The following is a 22822-nucleotide window of genomic DNA, read 5'->3' on the forward strand; positions in this document are numbered from 1 at the left end:
TGACCAATGTTTATCCCTTAGTCAACATCAGTACAGATTAGCTGTTCAACATCGCAATAGCATCACTGAGAACTGCCAGATTTGGCTGCCACATTTCCTAAAAGAGAATAATGTTTGTATCATTTATGTTCTGCGAAGTTTATATGGTTGAGCTAACTTTCAGAAATTGAATGAGTTATCGCTGTTCCTTGAGTGAATTGCATGGTTTGGAATGTCAGTGGCTGAGACATGAGTTTATAAAATTAAAGATAGGCTTTGTCATATGTACATGTGTATTTGTATGAAAGACTGACACAGTCCGAGGATCACAAACAAGAGAAAATCTACAGATGCTGGAAATCAAAGTAATACACACAAAGTGCTGGAGGAACTCAACAGGCCAGGCAGCATCTATGGAAAAGAATACACAGTTGAAGTTTCAGGCCGAGACCCTTCAACAGGACTGGAGAGAAAAGATGAGAAGTCTGAGGTTTGTGCGGAGGGACTGCATCCGATTGTCTGCAGACTTCTGGCTTCAAAAATAGCACGTCCGCAACTTCCTAATGCTAACTTGTACGTCTTTGGAATGTGGAAGGAAACTGGAGCACCACAAAAAGTCATGGTGAGAGCGTACAAACTCCTTACAGACAGTGGTGGGAATCGAACCTGGATCGCTGATCTCTGGTGCTAACTGATGGCGTCAATAGACAGAAGTTTTTTTCCCTGGTTGGAAATCTCAAATACCAGAGGGTGTAGCTTTAGTGGGAGAGGGGGAAAGTTTAAGAGAGATTTCTGAGACAAATTTTTTAATATCGAGTAGTGTTGCCTGGAATGCACTGTCGGGGGAAGTGGTGGAAGTAGATATGATAACAATACTTAAGTGGCATTTAGGGTGATGCAAGAACAGGCAGGGAATGGGGGAACATGTACCATGTGCAGGCAGATTAGTTCACAAAGACATTGCAGACTGAAAGGCCTGTTCCTGTGCTGTACTGTTCTATGGTCTAAATACAATAGTTAACCATTTGCCGTGAGCCCAGGCATATCCCTCACCCTGTATCCAATGTATCAGCAACAGAGCATCCGGTGAATTACTCCTCTGAGCCTCCTCCAGGAAAAAGCCTCAAAACACAACTTGCTCTTAACTCTTCACATGAAGCCGCAATGGATAGATTCATCGATCTGGCTTCATGTCAGCCCACTCGTCTCAAAATAGGATGTCAGTTCAAATCCCATTCCTGAAACTAAGCACTAAAGCCCAGGCTCACAGTTAGTGTGCTGATGCAGAAGGCATCGTTCAGATGAAATATTAACCTGAGAACACTTCTGATCTCTTGGTGCATGCTAAAGGTTCAGTGAAACTGTTTTGAAGAGCATGACGGCTTCAGCAAATATCAGCAAAGTATTCCCTGTTTGTTTTTGTTGCAGTTCAAGAGAGTTTGTTGTATGTAAATCGGTTGCTACATTTCTTAAATTACAATAGTGACTTAAGTGGTGAAACGTACCTTAGATCTTGTAAGAGATTTGAAAGACAGTTTGAAAAGAAGTTGATAATATAATCAGCAGTAAAAGCAGAGGAAAATACAGCATTCAATTTGTCTGTGTAATTACCACTCCACAGAGACTTGATTCATAAAATAGAACGTACCCTCGATCACATATGTTTGAAATCAACAGAACCAGATTTTAGGGTTCGTTCTACAAACTTTACAAAGAAAAGCAAACTGCTGCAGGAACTCAGCAGGTCAGGCAGCATCTGTGGAGGGAAAGGGAAGGTTGATGTTTAGGATCAAGACCCCACATCAGCCTGCTGCCTCCATGGATGTTGTCTGACTCTCTGAGTTCCTCCAGCAGTTTGTTATTTTTTTAGGTAATTGCAGCATCTGCAGTCTCCTTTTTTGATCAAAAGTAAATCTTTACATTTCTACTCTCTAAAAGATGGACCTCTTGATACTTATGTTGACCAGATTTCTGTACAGTTTCAGCATTGCTACGGCTTTCTTCCATGTTATTGCTTTGGAAGTATGATGAGTGTCTTACTTTCTAATACCTGCTCCAAACCTGACTAAACGGGTTAAATGCTGAATCTGCTAACCTCTATAGATCTTCTCGTCCTTTGGTTAATTCCTCTCTGTTTATGTGGTGTGCAGATCAATACAGATTAGAGTGCTGATTGCCAGACTTTACCTAAGTCCTTCTATAAGTCATTGGCCGCTATCATCAACTCCAGCTGCCACCTCCCCTTTGCCAAACCAGAGACATTAATTACTTTTCCTAAACACAAGCAAGTTTGCAGATGCTGGAAATCCAAAGTAACACACATAAAATGCTGAAGGGACTCAGCAGGTCAGGCAGCATCTATGGAAACGAATAAATAGTTGACGTTTTAGGCCAAGAGCCTCCTTCATGACTAAGAAGGAAGAGGGAGGATGCCAGATAAAAAGGTGGTGGACGGTAAGAAGGCTAGCTGAAAGGTGAGAAGTGAAGCCAGGTGGGTTTAATTTTTCCTTTGGTTAAATTGGCTAAACTGTAATGATTTCCCATTCTTTAAGTTATTTATTAAAACTTATCTATTTGATTCATTCTTTGATTATAAACTCTAATATGAATATTATGAAAACTAATTGACCTAGTTTTGCTTGTCCATCCAGAAAAACAGCCTGACCTGCGGAATATTTCCAAAGTTGCTTTAATTGTCTCTTTATGTGGCCCAACATCAGTTTTGTTTTGATGATGAGGAATACACACAATGTGCTGGAGGAGCTCAGCAGGTCATGCGGCATCCATGGATAGGAATAGACAGTCGGCCTTTCAGACCGAGACCCTTGATCAGGACTGGGGTCCTTGTGTAAGAATGATAGAATGATTACAGCATGGCAGGAAGCCATTGAACCCATCAAATCTGTGCTGGTTCTATGCAAGAGTAATCCAGCTAGCCCTATCGCCTGTCCTCTCCTCATTTCTTGCTGATTTTTGTTTAACCCTTTCAAGTACTTGTCTAGTCCCTTTTATTTTCCATGATTGAATCTGCCAGCATTACCTAATGGCAGTAAATTCCTGATCCTAACCCCATGCTCAGTAGAAAAGCTTTTTCCTGAAGGCTTTCCTTATGGCTTTTTTGCCAGTCGCATTCATTCTCCGGCCTCTGGTTATTGATTCTGTGCCACTGGGAATGGTTTCCTGAGTCTTCCCTCAGTACACACTTTAATGTTTTAAAATATCCTTATCAAATCCCCTCTCAGTTTTTTCTATTGAAAGGGGAACAGCCCCTTCTTCACACAAAAACATTGCAATAAAGCTTCCCCACTCAAAACGAAATTCTACTCGATGACGTTGCACCAAATGTGCTGTGTTATACTATTAATATAATCATAATGCAAACTCGATCATTTTCCATTAGACCCAACGTCAATCAAACTCGAAGTGGCAATGTTTTCTACACTAATTGTTGAGGTAATGCGTTCAGCACTTCCCTCATCCCTGCTCAACAGATCTCTTGAGTACCTATTGCTTCTGAATTTAATTCAGTTCAATATCCTTTTCCAAATTTTGCTTTGGACTGCTGATCTGCTAAGTTTTGTATCAATTCCTATAAAAGGTTTTTCATGAGTTCAATAGCTTCATTAGATTTACTACTGTTAACATGGGTAATCACATCTGCAAACTCAATTATATTAGTCCCACCCGAAACCACCGGGAGTGCCATTTATTGAGTGATTTTCATATAAAAACTTATGTTCAAGCTTGATTCTGATTCCATTACTTCAGCTATTGCTGACATTAAGACTAATAGGGTTGTAATTTCTATTGATTTTACATCAGCGTGGGCTAAATTATGGAACCAGAGTAGACTGTCCACATTATTTGAACGTGGAAATGGGAATAGGTTAGTTCTAATTCATTGGTTCCTTGCTGTTATCTTATGATTCTCATAACAGTTGTTAGCATTTTTAAAATGTTCTGTAATGTCTCTCTTTAAGAGGAGAGTAATTAAATATTTTGAGCTTAAGTCTGCATAATCTTTCTCAGAGCTATTGGTTAGCCATTTAGCAACTGAAAGCTTGTGTGTTACAGAGCTGACTGGCAGGATTCTTGGTGTTTGTTCAAATTAATGATTTTGACTTAATTGTTTAAGAATAAGGGGCCCTAGATAAAAGGAAGGATGTACTGGTGTTGAAGAGGGTCTAGAGATTTATGAGACTGATCCTGGTGATGAAAGGTTTGACCTATGAGGAGCATTTGAGGGCCCTAGGACCTGTACTTGCTGAAGTTTACAGGGAAGAGGGGGATCTCACTAACATTTCGTAAGAGTGGACATTGGAGAATATATTTCTAGTACTGAGAGAGACGAGTGGATTGGTGGAATTCATTGCCCCAGACAGTTGTGGAGCCCAAGTCATTGGGCATATTTAAAGCAGAGGCTGATGTGAGAATATCAAATGTTATGGGGTGAAGGCAAGAGAACGGGGTTGAGAGGGAATAATAAATCAGCTATGTTAAAGTGGTGGATGGGCCAGATAGACTAATTCTGCTCCTGTGACTAATGGCCTTATTTATGAATGATATTCAAATTGATGGTGAAGAGGAAAGTTCTTGCCTGGGTTAGTAAATGGAGAGATTAGCCAAGTACAAAGATATGAAATAGAATTATTTACAGCTTTGTTTATTTCCTTTAAAAAGGCATTATGTGTCCTTTACATCTGCCTCAACGGCCAGTTTAATATCTCATCTTAACAATTGAGACATTGAACCTCCAAAAGTACTCTGCTCCTTTGGTCTTCTCATTCAGCACCTGCTCAGTCTTTCACTGGAATACCAACCAGGATAAAATGTTCATCTATTATGAATAAGACTTGAATGGATGATCTTCTTATCCGGTGAGTCAAGCTAGTAAGGGAGGTTTGTTAGCTTGTGGTTTTCATGTCAGGAGTGAAAAAAGTGGTGTAATTATATCATGTCTATAGAACACTTGAAATCTTGAGTATATCGCAATAAAATAGATTTTAAACTAGTTATCACATATTCATGAGAGTTTACTTACTAAAAATGGATAGGTAGTCATCTGCTAATTGGTCTTTTTGTTCACAGTACATGCTCTTTACCTCTTTAGTAGTCCAACTTCAGACTTCGCCCCCTGACTCACCAATCATGAGTTTGACCTGCAGGCCTTGACTCCTGGACGCACGCAGATCTCTGACCTCAGTGACCAGATACTCATGGCTCCTTTGCATCCTTTTGTCTCCTTTGGGCCTCTACCTACAGTCTTCAATGTTCAGGCTTCTACCTCAGGGTAAACAGTTTATGTGTTAATACATTGTAAATGAATGCACGTCCCAAAATACGATGCGAACAATCTACGTTGACTCCAGTTCTAAAGGAAGAAGAAGATTTGTATTTGGTCTGTTTAGGAATTTCTAGAGGTGGTAAGAACCTCCTAGCTCTCCCGCTTTCAGGATCCTAATGTCCACTGGGTGTTCATTGATAAGGTTTTGAGTCATTGAATTGGAGTGAAATGGAATGGTTGATTGTGCCCTCTTTCATCAGGAGACCTGCTGGGATACCATAGAAGCAAGAAGGTGGTTGTGCTATCCCCAACAGTATAATATTTCTTGTATTCTCTGCTACTCTTGGTCCATTCTCACATTATAGAGGAGAATTTTAGCCACAAGTGTTGATGTTCAAGGGGTCATACAGTTTCCAGTGTTTCTTTGGATTTTCACCATCTGTAGTTTTTGATTTAATATTTAGAGAGTTCTGTATGTTTGTTTACACTGAAAGCAAACACAAGTAATTAGGCTGGAAAAGTGAACTTTGTCTTTATTGCAAGAAGTGAAGATGTTTTTATATGTGGCAAGGTTGGTTGCCCCAATTATACTGGGCAATTGTCTTGTGGGTCTGTATCAGGAATGTTGTAATACTTGTGATATTGAAAGTATTGTGAAGATCAACATTCCCTCTAATTTGTAATGACCAGTGTGTGCAGAAGTCTTGTCCTGTGCAATTTTTTTGCCCAGTGACAACAGCATTTGCACACTGAATAATTTCTTCAATAAAAACAGCGTAAGTAAGCCCGTTCTAAAATCCGCAGACAAATCATCACAAGCTCCATGTGGTCAACACCCTCCACATCAGAAACAAGAAAGGGAAATGTGATTGTGTATGATCATGAAATATACTTAACATGCCAATGGGGTGACAACCTTTAGCGGTTGTCATTAGTGACAACCTTTCATGAGCAGTTGAAAACCCACTGTGCGCGAGTAGCAAAGCGTGTACACACACACACACACACACATGTGTACACGTTGGAGAAGATCCATGATGTTAATTCCTGAGATGGCGGATCTGTCGTACGAGGAGCCACCAAGCAGCCTTGGCCTGAAAGCTCTTGAACTTAAAAGAATGAGAGGTGATCGAATTGAAATGTACTAAATCCTTAAGGAACTTGACAGGAAAGGCGCATGGATGATTTTTCCCCTGGCTGGGATAGTGACTAGAACTAGAGATCATGGTTTTAGCATAGGACTTTTACCATTCAAGACTGAAAAGAAAAGACACTTACTTACCAAGGTGTTGTAATTTCTTTGAATTCTCTATGAAGCAAACTGTGGAGATTTAGTCACTGAATATACTCAAGATAAATAATGAGAAATTGTAATGGTACTGAGTTAAGAGTATGCTGGAGGAACTCAGCAAGTCAGGCAGCATCTATGGAAAGGAATAAAGTTTTGATGTTTTGGCCCGTGACCCTTCGTCAGTCATAATCTCATTGAATGGTACAAGATGTCAAATAGTATTCCTTCTGTTTCTTACGTTCTTTAAAAGCATTATTGGTCCCATGAAGTTTTCTGAAGAAGTAGCAATCCCTTTGAGCCATGCAAGATTCTAGAATAAATTGACAAAGGATTGTTGTCATTGGGCAAAAAAATAGCACAGGACAAGACTTTTGCACACACTGGTCATTACAAATTAAAGGGAATGTTGATCTTCACAGTACTTTCAATATCACAAGTATCACAACATTCCTGATACAGACCCACGAGACAATTGCCCAATATAATTGGGGCAACCAGCCTTCCACATATAAAAACATCTTCACTTCTTGCAATAAAGATAAAATTCACTTTTCCAGGTTGCAGGGTTTGGAAATAGGTGCCAGAGACCTGTAATAAGGGAATAGTCAGACATTAATGGAAAATTATTAATTTAGCTAATTGTAAATCTTTGGAATTCTTTTCCATGTAAAGTGAGGGAGTCTCAATCAGTGAATGAACTAATTAATGGATGAGATTCGTAGGCTTTTGAGCACTAAGAGATGACAGGGACATAAGAAAACAGCAGAGGGGGCAAGCAGGGTGTAGGGACAGAGCAATTTGCTTCCTGCTACTACTGCATGTGACTTTAGGCGTGCACAGACATGGAAATGTAGTATACAGAACGGAGAACACTTCAAGTTATTCCTCCGTCATATTAGCTATTTCATCCCTGAGAAAAAGTTGCTGGCTGTCCACTCTGTCTGTGCCTCTTATCAAGTGCACCAATAGCAAGTCACCTCTCATTCTCCTCCTATCCAAAGAGTTAAGACATAGTTCACTCATCCTATCCTCATAAGTCATGCTCTTTAATCCAGGCAGCATCCCGGTAAATCTCCTTTGCACCCTCTCTAAAGATTCCATATGTGCAATTGTCTATTGTGCAACTATGATAGTCTGAATGAATTTAATTAAAAGCTGGGGGGTAGAAAGAGAAAGAACAAGATGGATATAGTAGGTAGCGTTAAAGGATGTTTTGTGAGTGGAGGGCCATGTTAAAATTAAACATTGACACGGGCATTCTATCACTGGGTGTGTAGCTCAATGTACCTCAATGCCACCAACTTGTCTGCTGCAGAGGTACATAAACACATTTCATTTCCAATCATTACTAGACAGGATTAAGTATTGTAGTCCTAAAATACTTAGCACCTTGAGGACATTTCAGAAGCACATGAAAATCCAAATAATTGCAGGTCCTGGCTATCTGAAACAGAAGCAGAAAATCCAGCAAAGCTCAGATATCAGGCAGCCTCTGTGGAAAGAGAAGCACTGAGTGTCTGAGTCTGCAAACTGCTAACTTTTGCAAGCATTTTCTCTTTGTTTTCCACATAGTTCTAGTTCTGTTGTACTGTTGTTATAGGCAGGTAGCTCGTGAGATAAAATGGGGCAGCGTGGACTTGAGCAAGGGTGTAGAATTGCAAAGTTAATAATAACCTCTACTGTTCTCCCACTTGATGGTGCTGTAACCTCTTCAAAAAGAAAAGCAAGCATTATTATTCTTTCTTCCTTCTTCCAGAGGTCTTTCTCCAAATTACCTTGTCCCATTACAACAACAACACCAAAAAAAACTGGAAAGAGAAAAAAACATGCAGTTGCTGGAAATCCAAAATAAAAACAGAGGATTTGGGAAAGAGCAGGTCAGGCAACAGAGAGAGAGAGTAGCAGATATTAATGTTTCAGGTCAGTGACCATTGTGATGGATGACCATTGACCTGAAATATTTACTCTGTTCTCCTCTTCATAGATGCTGACTGACCTGATGTGCATTTGCAGTACTTTGTGTTTTTATTATATCTAAATACCATAATCATTTTCTTCATCTGAATATGAGTAAAACAATAGGAGAGGTTGTTCCCTATTGATAAATTAGTCAAGTTGTTTTAAGTCGCTGATATTCTGGGATTTTAATTAAATTCTTTGAATCTGTACATTATCTGAACAGCAGTTTTCATACACATGCTTGTAGATATAAGGGACACGGTGTGAGAGGCAAAAGTTTACATATGAAGGATATGGTATGTAAAGCAGTGTATAATAAGAGCTTCCATTTATATAGTATCGTTTATGTGACAAGATCCAAGGCTTGTTACAAGGTATTATCAAACAAAAGTTGATAGTAAGTTGTATTAGGAGATAATAGGGCTTATAAGACAAGTCATGGGTTTAAAGGAGTTGCTTATTGAAAGAAAGAGAGAGGGTGAGAGTGAGAAAGATTGAGGGATGAATTTTAGATTTTGAACCCTTCAGTGTACAGTATTTAGCTCTCGCTGGAGAGATCGTGTCTTTTTGGAGTCAATTGGAGGTTGTTTCTAAGACTTACTGAAATTAAAAATGACAGTGCAGTTTGACCAAGAGTGATTGTGTAGCGATGCTAAAACATTAAAGGCTATCTGTACACAGAAGCCATTTCCTGAGGCATACGTGTAAGTGACCAATACTCGGCAGGCAGGCTGGAAAATGATGTCATATGCAGATTTTGAGTATAAATTGGAGGCTTTACAGCAGCATGGGATTTATAAACTCTTTCATGTTAAAGTTAAGGAGGAAAGTGGTTTAAAAAATTGTATACAGAACTTGCGTGATGGCAGCAAGCAAGGGCAGTTGTGTTGGCATTGAAAGCCTCCCACTGGTCAATCATTAGGCCAAGTTCCCAAAAATAAAACCTATTATTAAGGCATGTTGGCTGCTGAAATCTTCTATGTTCCTATAAATTAGATTGGATTGGATCCATTTTCAATGCCCTAGATATGTGCAAAGTTTAAATATATAAATAATATACGTATTTGAATCCCCCTTGCTTGAAGAATGCATAATTGTGATTTTAGCATTTTAGGAGAAGTTAAAAGCTGGCTTGACCACTTGATGCACTGCCACGTGCCTGGGAAACTGACAGTCTTTTCAACACTGGTGGATCAGGTTTGTTCAAAGGATCTCTGTATAGCAGATTCTGGCTGACATTGGAAATGAGATTACACAGGGATAGAGTGTAGGATTATGAAAAGAGGTTATAAGGGCACGAAATTCAGCAACCAGAAAAGAAATCCTGTTGTGTGGATTTCTCAGAATCTTCTCCACACTTACATTGAATTTTCAAGCTATGCTAAACCTTGATAATCCATAGAGACATTGGGTATACACTAAGGATTTGGGGAACTGCAATTATCAGCTTTCAAGGGCCACAAACTTATTTAGCAGTAACGTTTTATAGAAATAAAAATTAAAGAGTGGAGATTTTCAATACAGTGGATTCTGGTAATTGAGTCATGGTTAATTGTGGCAACCACTTATTTGGGACAACTCTTAAAAGAATAAATTTGCCAGGGATTCCCTTTGTTTATTTGGGATGCTGTGTCGCTTAATTAGGACAGGAGACCATTGCTGAACAGGTTCTAACGAGTGTCAGTCACACAGTTGTGTGGCTGTTAGACAATACATTGTGCTTACATTGAACAGACTTCTCTAGGTGTTGGTGATGATTTTGTTCATTGCGTACACTGGATGAATTCCTCTGTCAAAAGCTATTATGGAACTAATATACAGTTTTATAGTACTGTAGTACTTTTGGTAATGTTTTAATTTGTTCTGTATTTTCTTTAAATACATAGTTTTTTTTCTCAGTTTGTCTTTTTTATACCTTTTTCACTATGTCCATGCAACTTTGGCTAATTGGGGGGAAATGTACTGGTTCCAATGTGTCCTTATTAACTGAAAATCACTGTATATAAAAATACAAGTACTCTTTAAATCAGGCAAAATAATATTTTGCAAGTTGAACATTGTATTTTTCAGATTAGAACATATGAACACATAAATTAGGAGCAAAAGTAGACCACTTGGCTCTCAAATCTGCTATACTATTTAAGAAGATCATAGTCGATTGTAAGATCAACACATGTCCAGTGATATTTCACCCTTTGGTTATCAAATACTTAATACTTAATAGTTCTGCTTTCACTGACTTTGTGGAAGAGAGTTGCAAAGAAATATCTTTTAGAGGAGGGAAATATCCCTTTAGTTTTAAATGATGACCTCATTCTATTTTCCACCCATAAGAGGAAACATCTTCTCTACATCTACTCTCTTGAGATTATTTTGGAATTTGTATGACTTTCTCTAGTGACCTCTCACTCTTCCAAATTCTGAATGATAACTTCATCCAGTTTCTACTGTTGAGCAAATACTACATTGATCATATTGCCGTGTGTGGGAGATATGACAGAGTGAAGATTTTTGTATTGAAAGAATCATGCCTAGGCTGATACGTTGATGAATGAAACATTTATGCAAGCACTGCAAAAAAACTCAAGATTCAATTCCACTTTGGTTCATTGCACATTAAAACAGAATGCAAGTGGACTTTATAATCCAATTTCAAGGCTAAGATGTTTAACGACATACAATAAATTGAGCAAATCTTCAGAGGGAAAGTGGTTTTACTTCATTTGAGATAAGTTAGAGTTTTGAATGTGTTCCGGTCTGATTGCAGTTATTGCATAAGTTAGATTTATCATGTGATGGTGAGGTGGACATACATCTCCACCAAAGTCACTCCTTCCCTCCACTAGTCTGCAGGTCACCCTTGGGCAAGGTTTAGCACCTGCATAGCCCCCCTGATCAGGGTCACATGAACCCATGGGAGCAGGTGGTGGATAGTCAGATGGTGCAAATCACAAGTCTTGGTTATGTGACCACTGACACTTGGCAGACCATGTCTGAAGAGTATTGATAATGGCTGTGGTCATCTGTCTTGTGAAGCCACTGCCCAGAAAAAGGCAATGGCTACCACTTCTTTAGTAAAACTTGCTAAGCACAGTCATGGTCGTGTAAAGACCTTGATTGCCCATGTTATGCGACACAGCATGTAATGAATGAGCGATACTGATCTTGAAGGGCATGGGCATACAGTTGAGTACTACTCAATGAAGATAATAAAAACATAACAAACATTTAAGGTTTGTTATATTTGAAGAAACATTCTTGTACTGAAGTTGGTAGAAGTTGGAAGTGATCTTCCACAGATGGCAATCGATGGTAGTCAACTGTTAACTTTAAAATTGAAGTTGATGGAGTTTAGAGAAATCAGGAGAATAGTGAACATGTGTAAATGAGTTAGGTTTCAAATCATCCAGTGGACAGCAGAACAGGATTGAACTGCTAACAGGCTGAAGTTATTGCTCTTTGTTTTAGTTTCAGTGAGTAAATTTTCCTGAAAATTGTTTAGGCTTTCACCCTTGTAAAGAAAAGAAACATTTATTCAATTTATTTTGAAATACTGTGGGAGAACTGGTCACAGAGTGTGCACTGATTCCTAACAGAATTTAATGATCTCTGCATTCTCTAGGAGACAGAGGCAATGTGCGCAATCTACCTAGTGGGCAGGCTGTCGGGCAGGGTGTTTGACTCTATTTTGCTGATTAAAGCTTCCAAAGTGTGCCAATTAAAGCGATGGTGGAGATTGAAGCATTGAGGCGAGGGTGAAAAATGAGCGCCGGCTGGTTGTCTGTACCGGAGAGGGGAGAGCCTGCCGCTTTTCCCAGAGACTGTTGCCCAGGTTTGGATGTGGACTTGGACTTAGTTTTTTATATTCTGTTTTCTCCGTCTGATCTTTCTTGTTTTTTTTGTGTGGGAGCTAGGATTTGGGGGTGTTGATCGTGCTGCTTTTCTTTTTTTCTTGGTTTCATGGCTACCCGCAGAAGAAGAATTTCAACGCTGGGTACTTTGATAATAAATGAATCTTTGAACTCATTCCTCATGGCCGTTCATTTGCAAAGGACACGAACAAGAATTTAAGAGCTGTAGGTTGCCAGGTAATGGACAAAAAGCTGGAATTCAAATTGTCCATTTTCATTGGCTTGAATACAATAGGTTAACTGGCCTTTAGGGAAAAAAAGGAAACTTTATTATACACCCAGTTCCTATTCTGGCATGTCAATCCGTGGCCTCCTCTTGTGCCATGATGAGGCTACCCTCCGGGTGGAGGAACAACATTTTATATTTTGTCTCCGAACTGATGGCCTGATTTCTCCTTCTCCTCTCATCTTCTATTCCCCACTCTGGCTCTTTACCTCTTCCCACTTACCTATCACCTTCCCTGGGTCCCCTCCCCTCTCCTATCAGATTTCCTTCTCTCTAATCCTTTACTTTTCCCACCCACCTGGCTTCACTTATCAGTTTCTAGCGACCCTCCTTCCCCTCCCTCCATCTTTTTATTCTAGCATCTTCCTTCCTTTCCAGTCCTGGAGAAGGGTCTCGGTCTGAAACATCGACTGTTTATTCATTTCCATAACGCTCCTCCAGCATTTTGTGTGTATTGTGTTGGATTTCCAGCATCTGCAGCATTTCTCATGTTTATGCCTGTTGTTTACATACTTTTTTTGTTTTACCAAATACTGTCCTCCACAACCTGGATCGACATTTTGATGTTGTGTGGAGGCTTGCATGCTTCAAGTACTCCATCAAACGATGCCAACTCAGGGCCACCCATGTTGGAACGTCTGTGGATGAGACGCCAGACAAAGATTGATCCAACCCTGGTGCCCGAACGGGCAGACTCGAGTCTACACCTTGCAGGCCATGCCATACAAAACAACAAAACAAATACTGTGGTGCTAAAATGACTGCTGTTAACTATCCTCCAGTCAGCTCTCTGCTATTGATTGTCAAATCGCTTTCAAATTCCTTCTGCTTTCATTCCAGCAGCACCAATTCCGCTCATTTGCTCGTTATGCAGGATGTCAAATGCAATCTGTGTGGACAATATCCATTTGATTCCATTCACAGAACTTCTAATGCGCGCATGCTGAGCGAAAAATAGCAGAGAGAAATGATTTCAGCAAGAATCTTCAGTGATTAGTTCGTCTTTAGATTTTGACAAGGAAATTTTGACCTTGTGCCTTGATAAATGTTGGTGATGGGCTACATTGTAAGGTTCTCGGATGAAAAGTTATCATGTATGTCGCACTGCCCTGGAATTCTGTGCAGTTATATTAATGAAGATGTATGAATTTCAGTTCTTGTATTAAAAAATTTCATGCCTAATTTTAAATATACATTGTTATATTTTTCATTTGTATTTTTGCCTAATTTACATAAGGAATCTCACGAGTACAATGCACCACAAGCCAACCAGACACAGCCAGTGTCAACTCGTGATGTCCAATTGTCGGAACAAGGAGAGCTCAAAGGAAACAGAATTTCAGATCGACTGTGTATGTCCGAGCCACCTGACCATGGTATGTTTATTAAGGATGTTTATATTTTACAGTACAGTGTAAGGACGGGTGATCATGTTAGAATCATGTTTAATATCACTGGCATATGTTGTGAAAATTGTTGTTTTATGGCAGAAGTGCATTGTGATACATAATAATAAAAACTATAAATTACAGAAAGAAATGTATATATAAAATTAAATTAGGTAAGCAGTATAAAAAGGGAAAAAAATAAATAGTGAGTTTGTGTTCATGGGTTCATTGTCCATTCATAAGTCTGATGACAGAGGGGAAGAAGCTGTTCCTGAAACATTGGGTGTGTGTCTTCAGGCTCCTGCAACTCCACCTTGATGGTAGCGATGAGAAGAGTGCATGTCCTAGGTGATGGGGTTCCTTAATAATGGATGCTGCCTTCTTGAGGCATCACCTTTTGAAGGTGTCTTCGATGTTGGGGAGGTTAGGGACCATGATGGAACTGGCTGAGTTTACAACTTTCTGAAGTTTTTTTCCAATTCTGTGCAGTGGTGATATAACCAGTTAGAATACTCAACATGGTACACCTGTAGAAATTTGTAAGTGTATTTGATGACATACCAAGTGTCCTCAGACTCCCAGTGAAATATAGCCACTGTTGTGCCTTCTTCGTAATTGCAAATCCACGTTAGATCTTCAGAGTTGTTGACAACCAGGAATTTGAAACTGCTCACCCTTTCTACCACTGATCCTTTGATGACGATGGGTGTGTGTTCCCTCAACTTCCCCTTCCTGCAGTCAACAATCAACTCCTTGGTCTTACTGACATTTGAATGCAAGGTTGTTTTTGAGATCAACCATGATCTATCTCACTCCTCCTCGTCACTATCTGTAATTCTACCAGCAATAGTTGTATCATTGGCAAATTTACAGATGACATTTGAGCTATGCACAGTCATGGGTGTAGAGAGTAGAGCAATGGGCTAAGCTTGCATCCTTGAACTGTGCCAGTGTTGATTGTCAATGAGAAGGAGATATTATTTCTGATCCACACTGACTGAGGACTGCTAATGACGAAGTCAAGGATCCGGTTGCAGAGGGAAGTTGAGAAGATTAGAACTGAAGATATGAATGTATTGATTGCTGAGCTGTAATCAATAAACAACAACCTGACATAGGCATTGCTATTGTCCAGGTGATCCAAGGCAGAGTGCAGAGCCAGTCAGATTGCATCCGCTGTAGACCTATTGTGACGATAGGCAAATTGCAGTGGGTTCAGGTTCTTGCCTAGGCAGGAGTTGATTCTGGTCATGACCAACCTCTCAAAGCAATTCATCGCAGTAGATGTGAGTGCAACTGGGCGATCGTCATTGAGACAGCTCACCCTGCATTTCTTGGGGCCTGGTATGACTGTTGCCCTTCTAAAGCAGGTGGGAACTTCCAAATGCAGCAGTGAGAGATGTCCTTTAACACTCCCACCAGTTGGTTGGTGCAGGTTTTCTCAGTACCCTACTAGTTACACCATCTGGACTTGACACCTTGCGAGGGCTCACCCTCTTGAAAGGTTTTCTAACATTGGCCTCTGAGTTAGAGATTACAGGGTCACCAGATGCTGCAGGGATCTGCACAGGTGTAGTTTTATTCTCCCTTTCAAACCATTCATAAAAGGTGTTGAGCTCTTCTAGGAGTGAAGTATCACAGTCATTACTGATTTTAGATTTCATCTTGCAGGAAGTAATGGCCTGCAAACCAGTGCTGGCATGCTTCCAATTCCAACTCTAACCTCAATTGGAATTGTTTTCTCACTCTTAAAATAGCCTTCCGTAGCTCATATCAGGACCTCATGTATAGTTCTGGATCTCTGCTCTTGAATGCCACAGAGAAAGCCCTCAGCAGACTATGAATCTCCTAATTCATCTATGACCTTTGTTTGGGTATGCTGCTACGTTCTCAAAGGCACACACTCATCCACACGGGTCTTGATAAAGTTGGTGACAACTGTGGTGTATTTAGTTAGATTCGAAGACCAATCCCTGAATATCATCCAGACGATTCAAAGCCATCTGGTCAGCTCTCCTCAGCCTTCCTTGACCATACCTCCTGAGTCCTTGCCACTGATGCTGTGGTCTTTAGTCTCTACCTATATGCTGGGAGTAGAAGTACAGCCAGGTGATCCAGATTTTCCAAAGTGTGGGCGTGGGATGGGATGGGAAGCTCTCTTGATGGTGGTGTAACAGTGGTCAAGCGTGCTGGCTCGTCTGGTTCCACAGGTGATACGTTGGTGGAACTTGTTCAGAGACTCCTTCAAGTGGGCATGTTTGAAATTCCGCGCAGTTATAGGTAAGGCATCAGGATACGCCGTTTCATGGCAGCTGATCATGCTGCTCAACTTGTTCTAGCTGACGGGAAGGCGACGGTAGCTCAAATAGCCGTGCATTGCAACAGTGGTGGGCAGAGGAGCATCTCTGAACCCACATGTTGAATCTGGAAGGAGAAGACCAAACCGATTCCACTCCTCAATCTAATAAAGTGGCCACTGCGTGCATTTTCAATTAAGCCGGCACTGACACTTCTTTGTGTTCAAAATGGGTTCAATTCAAATGCAGAAGAGTCTTTCTTTTACATAGCATCTCTCATGGAGCTTTAAAGTACCTTAATAGTGAAGTCACTGCTTTTATTATAAGAAACACATTTCATCCAAAAAGCTCCCAGCAGCTGCAGTAAGATAATAATGGCCAGCTTAACTTTTTCTTTTAAACTGTTGATTGACAGATAAATATTGGTTCCAGCACTGAGGATAATTCACTTGCTATTTTTCAAGGTAACGCCATGGGACCTATTATATCTACACGAGAATGCAGAAGGGGGTCTGTGATTAGCTTTTCAGTGATAGACAGTGCCATCCTCTCAGTGCTCGATGAGAGGCGTCAGCATGGACTGTTGAGTTCAATTCTCTGGATTGAAACCTGAACAGTTAGAGATGATGGTGCTCCCCACTGATCCACAGCTGACGCTCATTTATGGAGCCTTTACGTTTAAGATGGCCTTTCTAGGTACAAGGACATGAGCAGGGGCATTTTAAATGCTGTTGATGTATTAATATTTTATGAAAGAATTGTCCACAAGAAATTGACAGCTAGAATATAGGTGTGCATATATTCAAGGGCATTTTTGGATGATTACTCACACATTCTGGTCTTGACATAATAAAAACAGCTTACATTTTGAAATTAAATTTAAAGAGTAGCTCAGATACTGGAAATCTGAAATCAAAACAGAAGCATGCAACACATCAGGCTTCATCTGTGGAAGGAGACATTGAGTTCACCTTTACTATTGAAGACGCTGCCTGTCTTGACCAGCCTGAACATTTATAGCTCCTTCAGTTTCACTTTGAGGTGTTGCAGCTCATTAAAATCCTGGTTTGACCACGTTTGGAATATTGTGTTCAGTTCTGGTGGCTTCTTCATAAGAGAGATGTGGAACCTTTAGAGAGGGTGCAGAGGAGATTTACCATGATGCTTCCTGAGACTAGACAGCATGTCTATTGAGGACAGGTTGAGTGAGCTGGGGTTTTTCTCTTTGGAGCAAAGGAGGATGAGAGGTGACTTGATAGAGGTGTACAAGATGATAAGAGGCATAGATTGAATGGGCAGCCAAGGACCTTTTCCCAGGATGGAAATGGCTAATACAGGGGACATCATTCTGAGGGGAATGGAGGAAAATATAGAGGGGATGTCAGGGGTAAGTGTTTTTATACAGAGAGTGGTGGTGGGTACATGGAATGTACTGCCTGAGGTGGTGATGAAAGGAGATGCATTAGGGATATGTAAGATCTAGCCAGAGGGTGGTGAATCTATGGAATTTGTTGCCACGGGCGGCAGTGGAGGCCAAGTCATTGGGTGTATTTAAGGCAGAGATTGATAGGGATCTGAGTAGTCAGGGCATCAAAGGTTATGGTGAGAAGGTGGGGGAATGGGACTAAAGGGGAGATTGGATCAGCTCATGATGAAATGGCGGAGCAGACTCGATGGGCTGAATGGCCGACTTCTGCTCCTTTGTCTTATGGATTGACTGCATTATTGACTTACGGTAAGAGACTCCTAGATAGTCACATGAATGGTCAAAAAATGGAGGGTCATGTGGGAGTGATGAATTAGATTGATCTTACAGTAGCTTAAAAGATCAGGACAACATTGTAGATTGAAGGGGCTGTACAACACTGATATGTTCTGTGTTGAAGTGTGTGCGTATATATCCCGAGTCCCTAAAAACTTTGCACAGTACAGAAGCAATTTCATGTATTGCACTGTACTGCTGCCACAAGAAAAAACAAATTTCATGACATATGTGAGCCACGATAAACCTGATTCTGACCGTGGGTCTCTATCGTGGACTGAGAATGGGAAGGGTTCAGGGAGAGCGGGATTATTCTTGGGAAAAGGGGAAGGAAGTGGGAAGCAGCAGAGAGACATTCTGTAATGATCAATAAACCAGTTGTTTGGAATCGGATGACCTTGCCTGGTGTCTGAGGGCTGGGTGTGTCTACACCTGCATCACCCTTCCCCTCTCTCCTCCCCACCCCAGCACTCCATCTCACCCATCTGTCCCGCACTCCTCCCACTCTGCCTTTGCCATTCCCAGCATCCTTTGTTTCCACCAGATTCATAAACTCATTCTCTATTCCATGATGATAAATACAGCGCTGTGCAAAAATCTTAGGCATCCTAGCTATGTATGTGTGTATATATATAAAATTATCACAAAACATTAATATTGAAGGATGTGCTATAGAAAAGAAAAACTCTCAATGTTTTGTCCAAGACCATGCTGGATGAATCATTTTTCTGGAATTATTTTCTGGAGACACAACAAAATGCTGTAATCTGGAACAGAAAAAAAGCAACAAACTGCTGGAGACACTGAACAGGAAGGAAGGGAATTGTCTGCGTTTCGGATTGCATCAGGACTGAGGGCAAAGAATGAATGTGGATGACATGAGGAGGAGAGGGGCAGTGGCAAGAGAAGATTTGGAAGGTGATAGGTGGACCGAGGAGGGGTGAGTGATGAGAGATGAGCAAATGGAACAACGGGGAAGGAGTGAAGTTGGGAGACGGGGGCTGACAGGTGGAGGCAGGCAAAGGAAGAAACATGAAAAAGGGGCGGGAAAGGCAGATGGAGCCGGATGGGGATAGGTGAGTGAGAAGGTGGAGACAGATGGAGAATGTTGAGCGTGGACACAAAAGCTGCAAGTGCTGGGATCGGCGGAGGAAACTGATGATGGGAACCATGGAAGGGAGAGGACAGATGGAACCATTTGAGGGGACGTGATTCGGTGGCTGCAGTGTGTTGGTCAGGGTGAGGTGGAGGGAGCCAAAGTGAAAGAAGCAGGGCTGGATCACAAGGAAGGTGAGTAAAGAGAAAAAGAACTAAAAACTAAATGTTAAGAGCTGGAACTGGAAAATCCAATGTTCAAAGCAATGGGCATTCATTAGAAAATGTCACTGCCAATGTCAACAATGTCCCATCTTCCGATGAATATGTGTGGTTGACACTCCAGTTCATACAGTCACTCTCCAAATGTCTGTACTATACTGATGGGATTGCATATTGAAGTTTACAGTTCCTGTATGACAACTGAAGCAATGCATAATTATTTTAAGAATTTGTGCTTAAGGTCTGGTATTTCCACATTATGCACATGGTACATTTGATGCACTCGTTAGGATTCTCCCATAGCCTCACAAGAAACTCATACAGAGCTCCAGTTCAAGATTTTTGGAGCACTTGTTTTTGTGTGCTTTACAATCTTTACACTGACATTTCCAGTACCTGTCACTCCTGATATTTTCTCTCAACATCTCACTTGGCTGTTCGAAACGCTTATCCTGTCCTTTCCAGGTAAATACATTATCACCGTTCGACAGCACTGTATTGGTATAGATGATGATTTGATAATAATGTCATCAGGATGTACATTTTAAGATACATTTTCTACTGAGATTCTAACATTGACTTTGTATATGAATATTTAATATTTGAGTTGCTCGTTACAAATCAAAAACAGGGCATGACTCTTCTTATGAAATTGCCTTGAAACTGATGAAATGAGGCTTTTATCCTTTTACATTATGGTTGCTATCACCTCAAGACTAAATTGAAATGGACTATGGAAACTTTTTAAAAAAATTGTTTTCATGAAAATATATTTGACCATTTCAAAGTGAAATAAATATGCCCCAAATTAGAATTTGTTCTTAGCACTGTCAGAAAAAGGGAATATTGTTGCATTCTGGGCTTTTTCTTTTCTACATTTGCAACAAAATGCAGCAGAAAAAATTACTCCGTTGTAATGTGATGTGAATGAGAACAGAAAATGCTTGGGAGGAAAACCCACCTTGCCCAACTAGTCCAAAGCCCATGAAGCCAACTCCCACATATAGTTAAAATAAGTTCGTATACTTCCTCAAGGAAATTGCTATAACTACTGGAAAAGTTTGAAGGACAATGTAACCAATTATTATATTACTTTGGAAAATATTTTGAGATACAGCATGGTAACAGGCTGTAAATTTATTGGAGGCAGTAAATAATCAGAAAACAATTAACATATCAATCAAATTATTAAAGGTGATCATTAGGAATGAGCACATTTTACTGAATTCAGTTTTTGTGCTGTTGCTGCTTCTATTTATTTTAGCTTTACTGCAATTACCAGTTAGTATGTATGGAATGCAGTAACCAGAGATACAAATTAATTGAGCTTGATGAAATTCTGCAAGTAGCTCTCATTGCTGTCTCAGTTTATTCCAGATCATGCATTGTTACAACTGTATGTGTGCACAATCTGCCATTTCGCAGCATGAGTCAGAATAAGACTGCTATCCAATAGTTTGTTACACATTACAAATATCCTTCTGTTAAGTTACTTAGCGAGAACTTCTTTAAAAGTGAATGCGTGATCTCTTCATTCGGCGGTAGCACCGCCAGATAGTATGTTTCAGGATAGAATGGGTTGAATTTATTATAAAGATTAAAAAGAATGTAAGGAAAGGATGAAATTATCTTTGCAAACAAAACTCACAAAGTGGTGGAAGAGATTCAATAATAAGCTGGGGAAGGAAGTTGGACACATACTTGGAGTTGTAGAGCTATGGTAGAAGAGCAGGAAAAGGGGAAAACACTTGCGTAGACCTGAAGCCATTGATCCTATCAAATTTCTCTGTTCTGCTGTCCCTGCCTGCAAGTAAATGAATCTCAAGGTCATGTACGGTGATACGAGCGTACTTCGATAATAAATGTATTTTTAACTTTGTTGTTGCTGAGAATGTGCTTTGCAGTTTCCTCCTCAAATCTCTCAGCCTACCTACTTAACAGTAAGAGCCACCCCTTCTTTTAAGACACTTGCACCAAATTCCTCTGATGCAGCTCATTCAAAATTTATCTGATAACATTTCGAAGGAGTGCCTGGGACCATTTGGCCTCAGTAAAAGGTGCTATATAAATACAAGTTGTTGTTTTCCTTGTTATTATATTCCATCTGTCTGCCCTTTCAGTAAATAATGCAAATACACTGGAGTCTCTTAATGTCAAAAGCAAAAGTCTCTTTAATGTAGCCTGCTGTTTAGGATTTGCTGCAGTCAGGAAAAGTAAATTATTAATTTCCAGCCATTAATGCATTTAAGACTTAAGCATCATCAATGATTTAATACAAATCCTGATTACTCAGAGTCTGCTACAACAGCAGAATGTTTGATTAACTCAAGTATCTTGGGGTAGATTTTCATCCTTGACAGATAAACATGCAAAGTAGTAACAGTTTCATGGATCAGTTATGATGATATTGGGTTTGCTAACCGTGAAGTCCTAAAGTCAAACAAAGACAAGTCCTAACTGACATAGATTATCATGGGTACCTTCATTACAGAGAAGTTATAATATAACTACACAATCTCAAAGACTAGTTCACCTCCCCGTGTATCCTCCATGGCGAATTTAGCCACCTATACCCACATTTGAATGGTGGGTCCCCCTTCCTGCCATGGGGGAGGTACTTCCAGCTAACAAAGTAGTTTAAACACAGTCCATTTGTATTCACTGATACAAACAACATTCTTAAAACACATTTAAAACTCACAGAGTCACATCTTATAAAATGCTACCAAATTACAAACCATTTCTAAAACACGAAGGATTTCCAAAACACGGGTACAATTTCTATAAGCAGAAAAGGTACACTAACGAGATGCAGATAAAACAGTCATCCATCACAGAAATTGAAGGCATAGGAATGGATTCTGGTAGACCCCACCATTCTTCCATGCTTCCAGATGTATCTTAGCCGTTCCTAACTGCTCTATTATATTTATACTGTCTTTTTACCACTCTGGTGACTTCATACATGTGATTTTTTTCGGATATCATTTGGCACAAGTGGTCTAAAACGCTTCTGGTGACAGAGTTCCCAAGTACCCATATTTTAGGCTGCGAAGCAAACTCCTTGAATCAGAATCCCAACCCGAGTCAGGTTTAATATCACTGATATATGATGTGAAATGTGTTTTGTGGTAGCAGTACATTGCAATTCACAACAGTAAAAAACATAAATTACAATGGAAACTATATAAAATTATATTAAGTAAGTAGTGCAAAAAGGGAACAAAGGTACTGAGGTTTGATGCCCACTGAGAAACATGGTGGAGGAGGGGAAGAAGCTATTTCTAAAATGTTGAGTGTGAGTCTTCAGGCTCCGGTATCTCCTCACTGATGGAAGCAATAACAAGAGGACAACTCCTGCGCCATGGGTCCTTAATCATGGATGCCGCCTTCTTGAAGCAGCGCCTT

General features: G+C 40.2%; 1 protein-coding gene across 6 annotated transcripts in view; it reads left to right on the forward strand.

The window, feature by feature from the left end:
• The window catches only part of nek11 (NIMA-related kinase 11), a 296435-nt gene that overhangs the window by 203920 nt on the left and 69693 nt on the right, over positions 1-22822 (forward strand). For all 6 annotated transcript variants that reach the window (XM_073024305.1, XM_073024303.1, XM_073024304.1 and 3 more), the window contains one exon: positions 13888-14026. In XM_073024305.1, coding sequence (XP_072880406.1) covers positions 13888-14026 — 139 coding nt within the window. The remainder of the gene's footprint in view (positions 1-13887; positions 14027-22822) is intronic.

This window comes from Hemitrygon akajei, chromosome 20 (assembly GCF_048418815.1).
Source record: "Hemitrygon akajei chromosome 20, sHemAka1.3, whole genome shotgun sequence".
Taxonomy (NCBI): Eukaryota; Metazoa; Chordata; class Chondrichthyes; order Myliobatiformes; family Dasyatidae; genus Hemitrygon; species Hemitrygon akajei.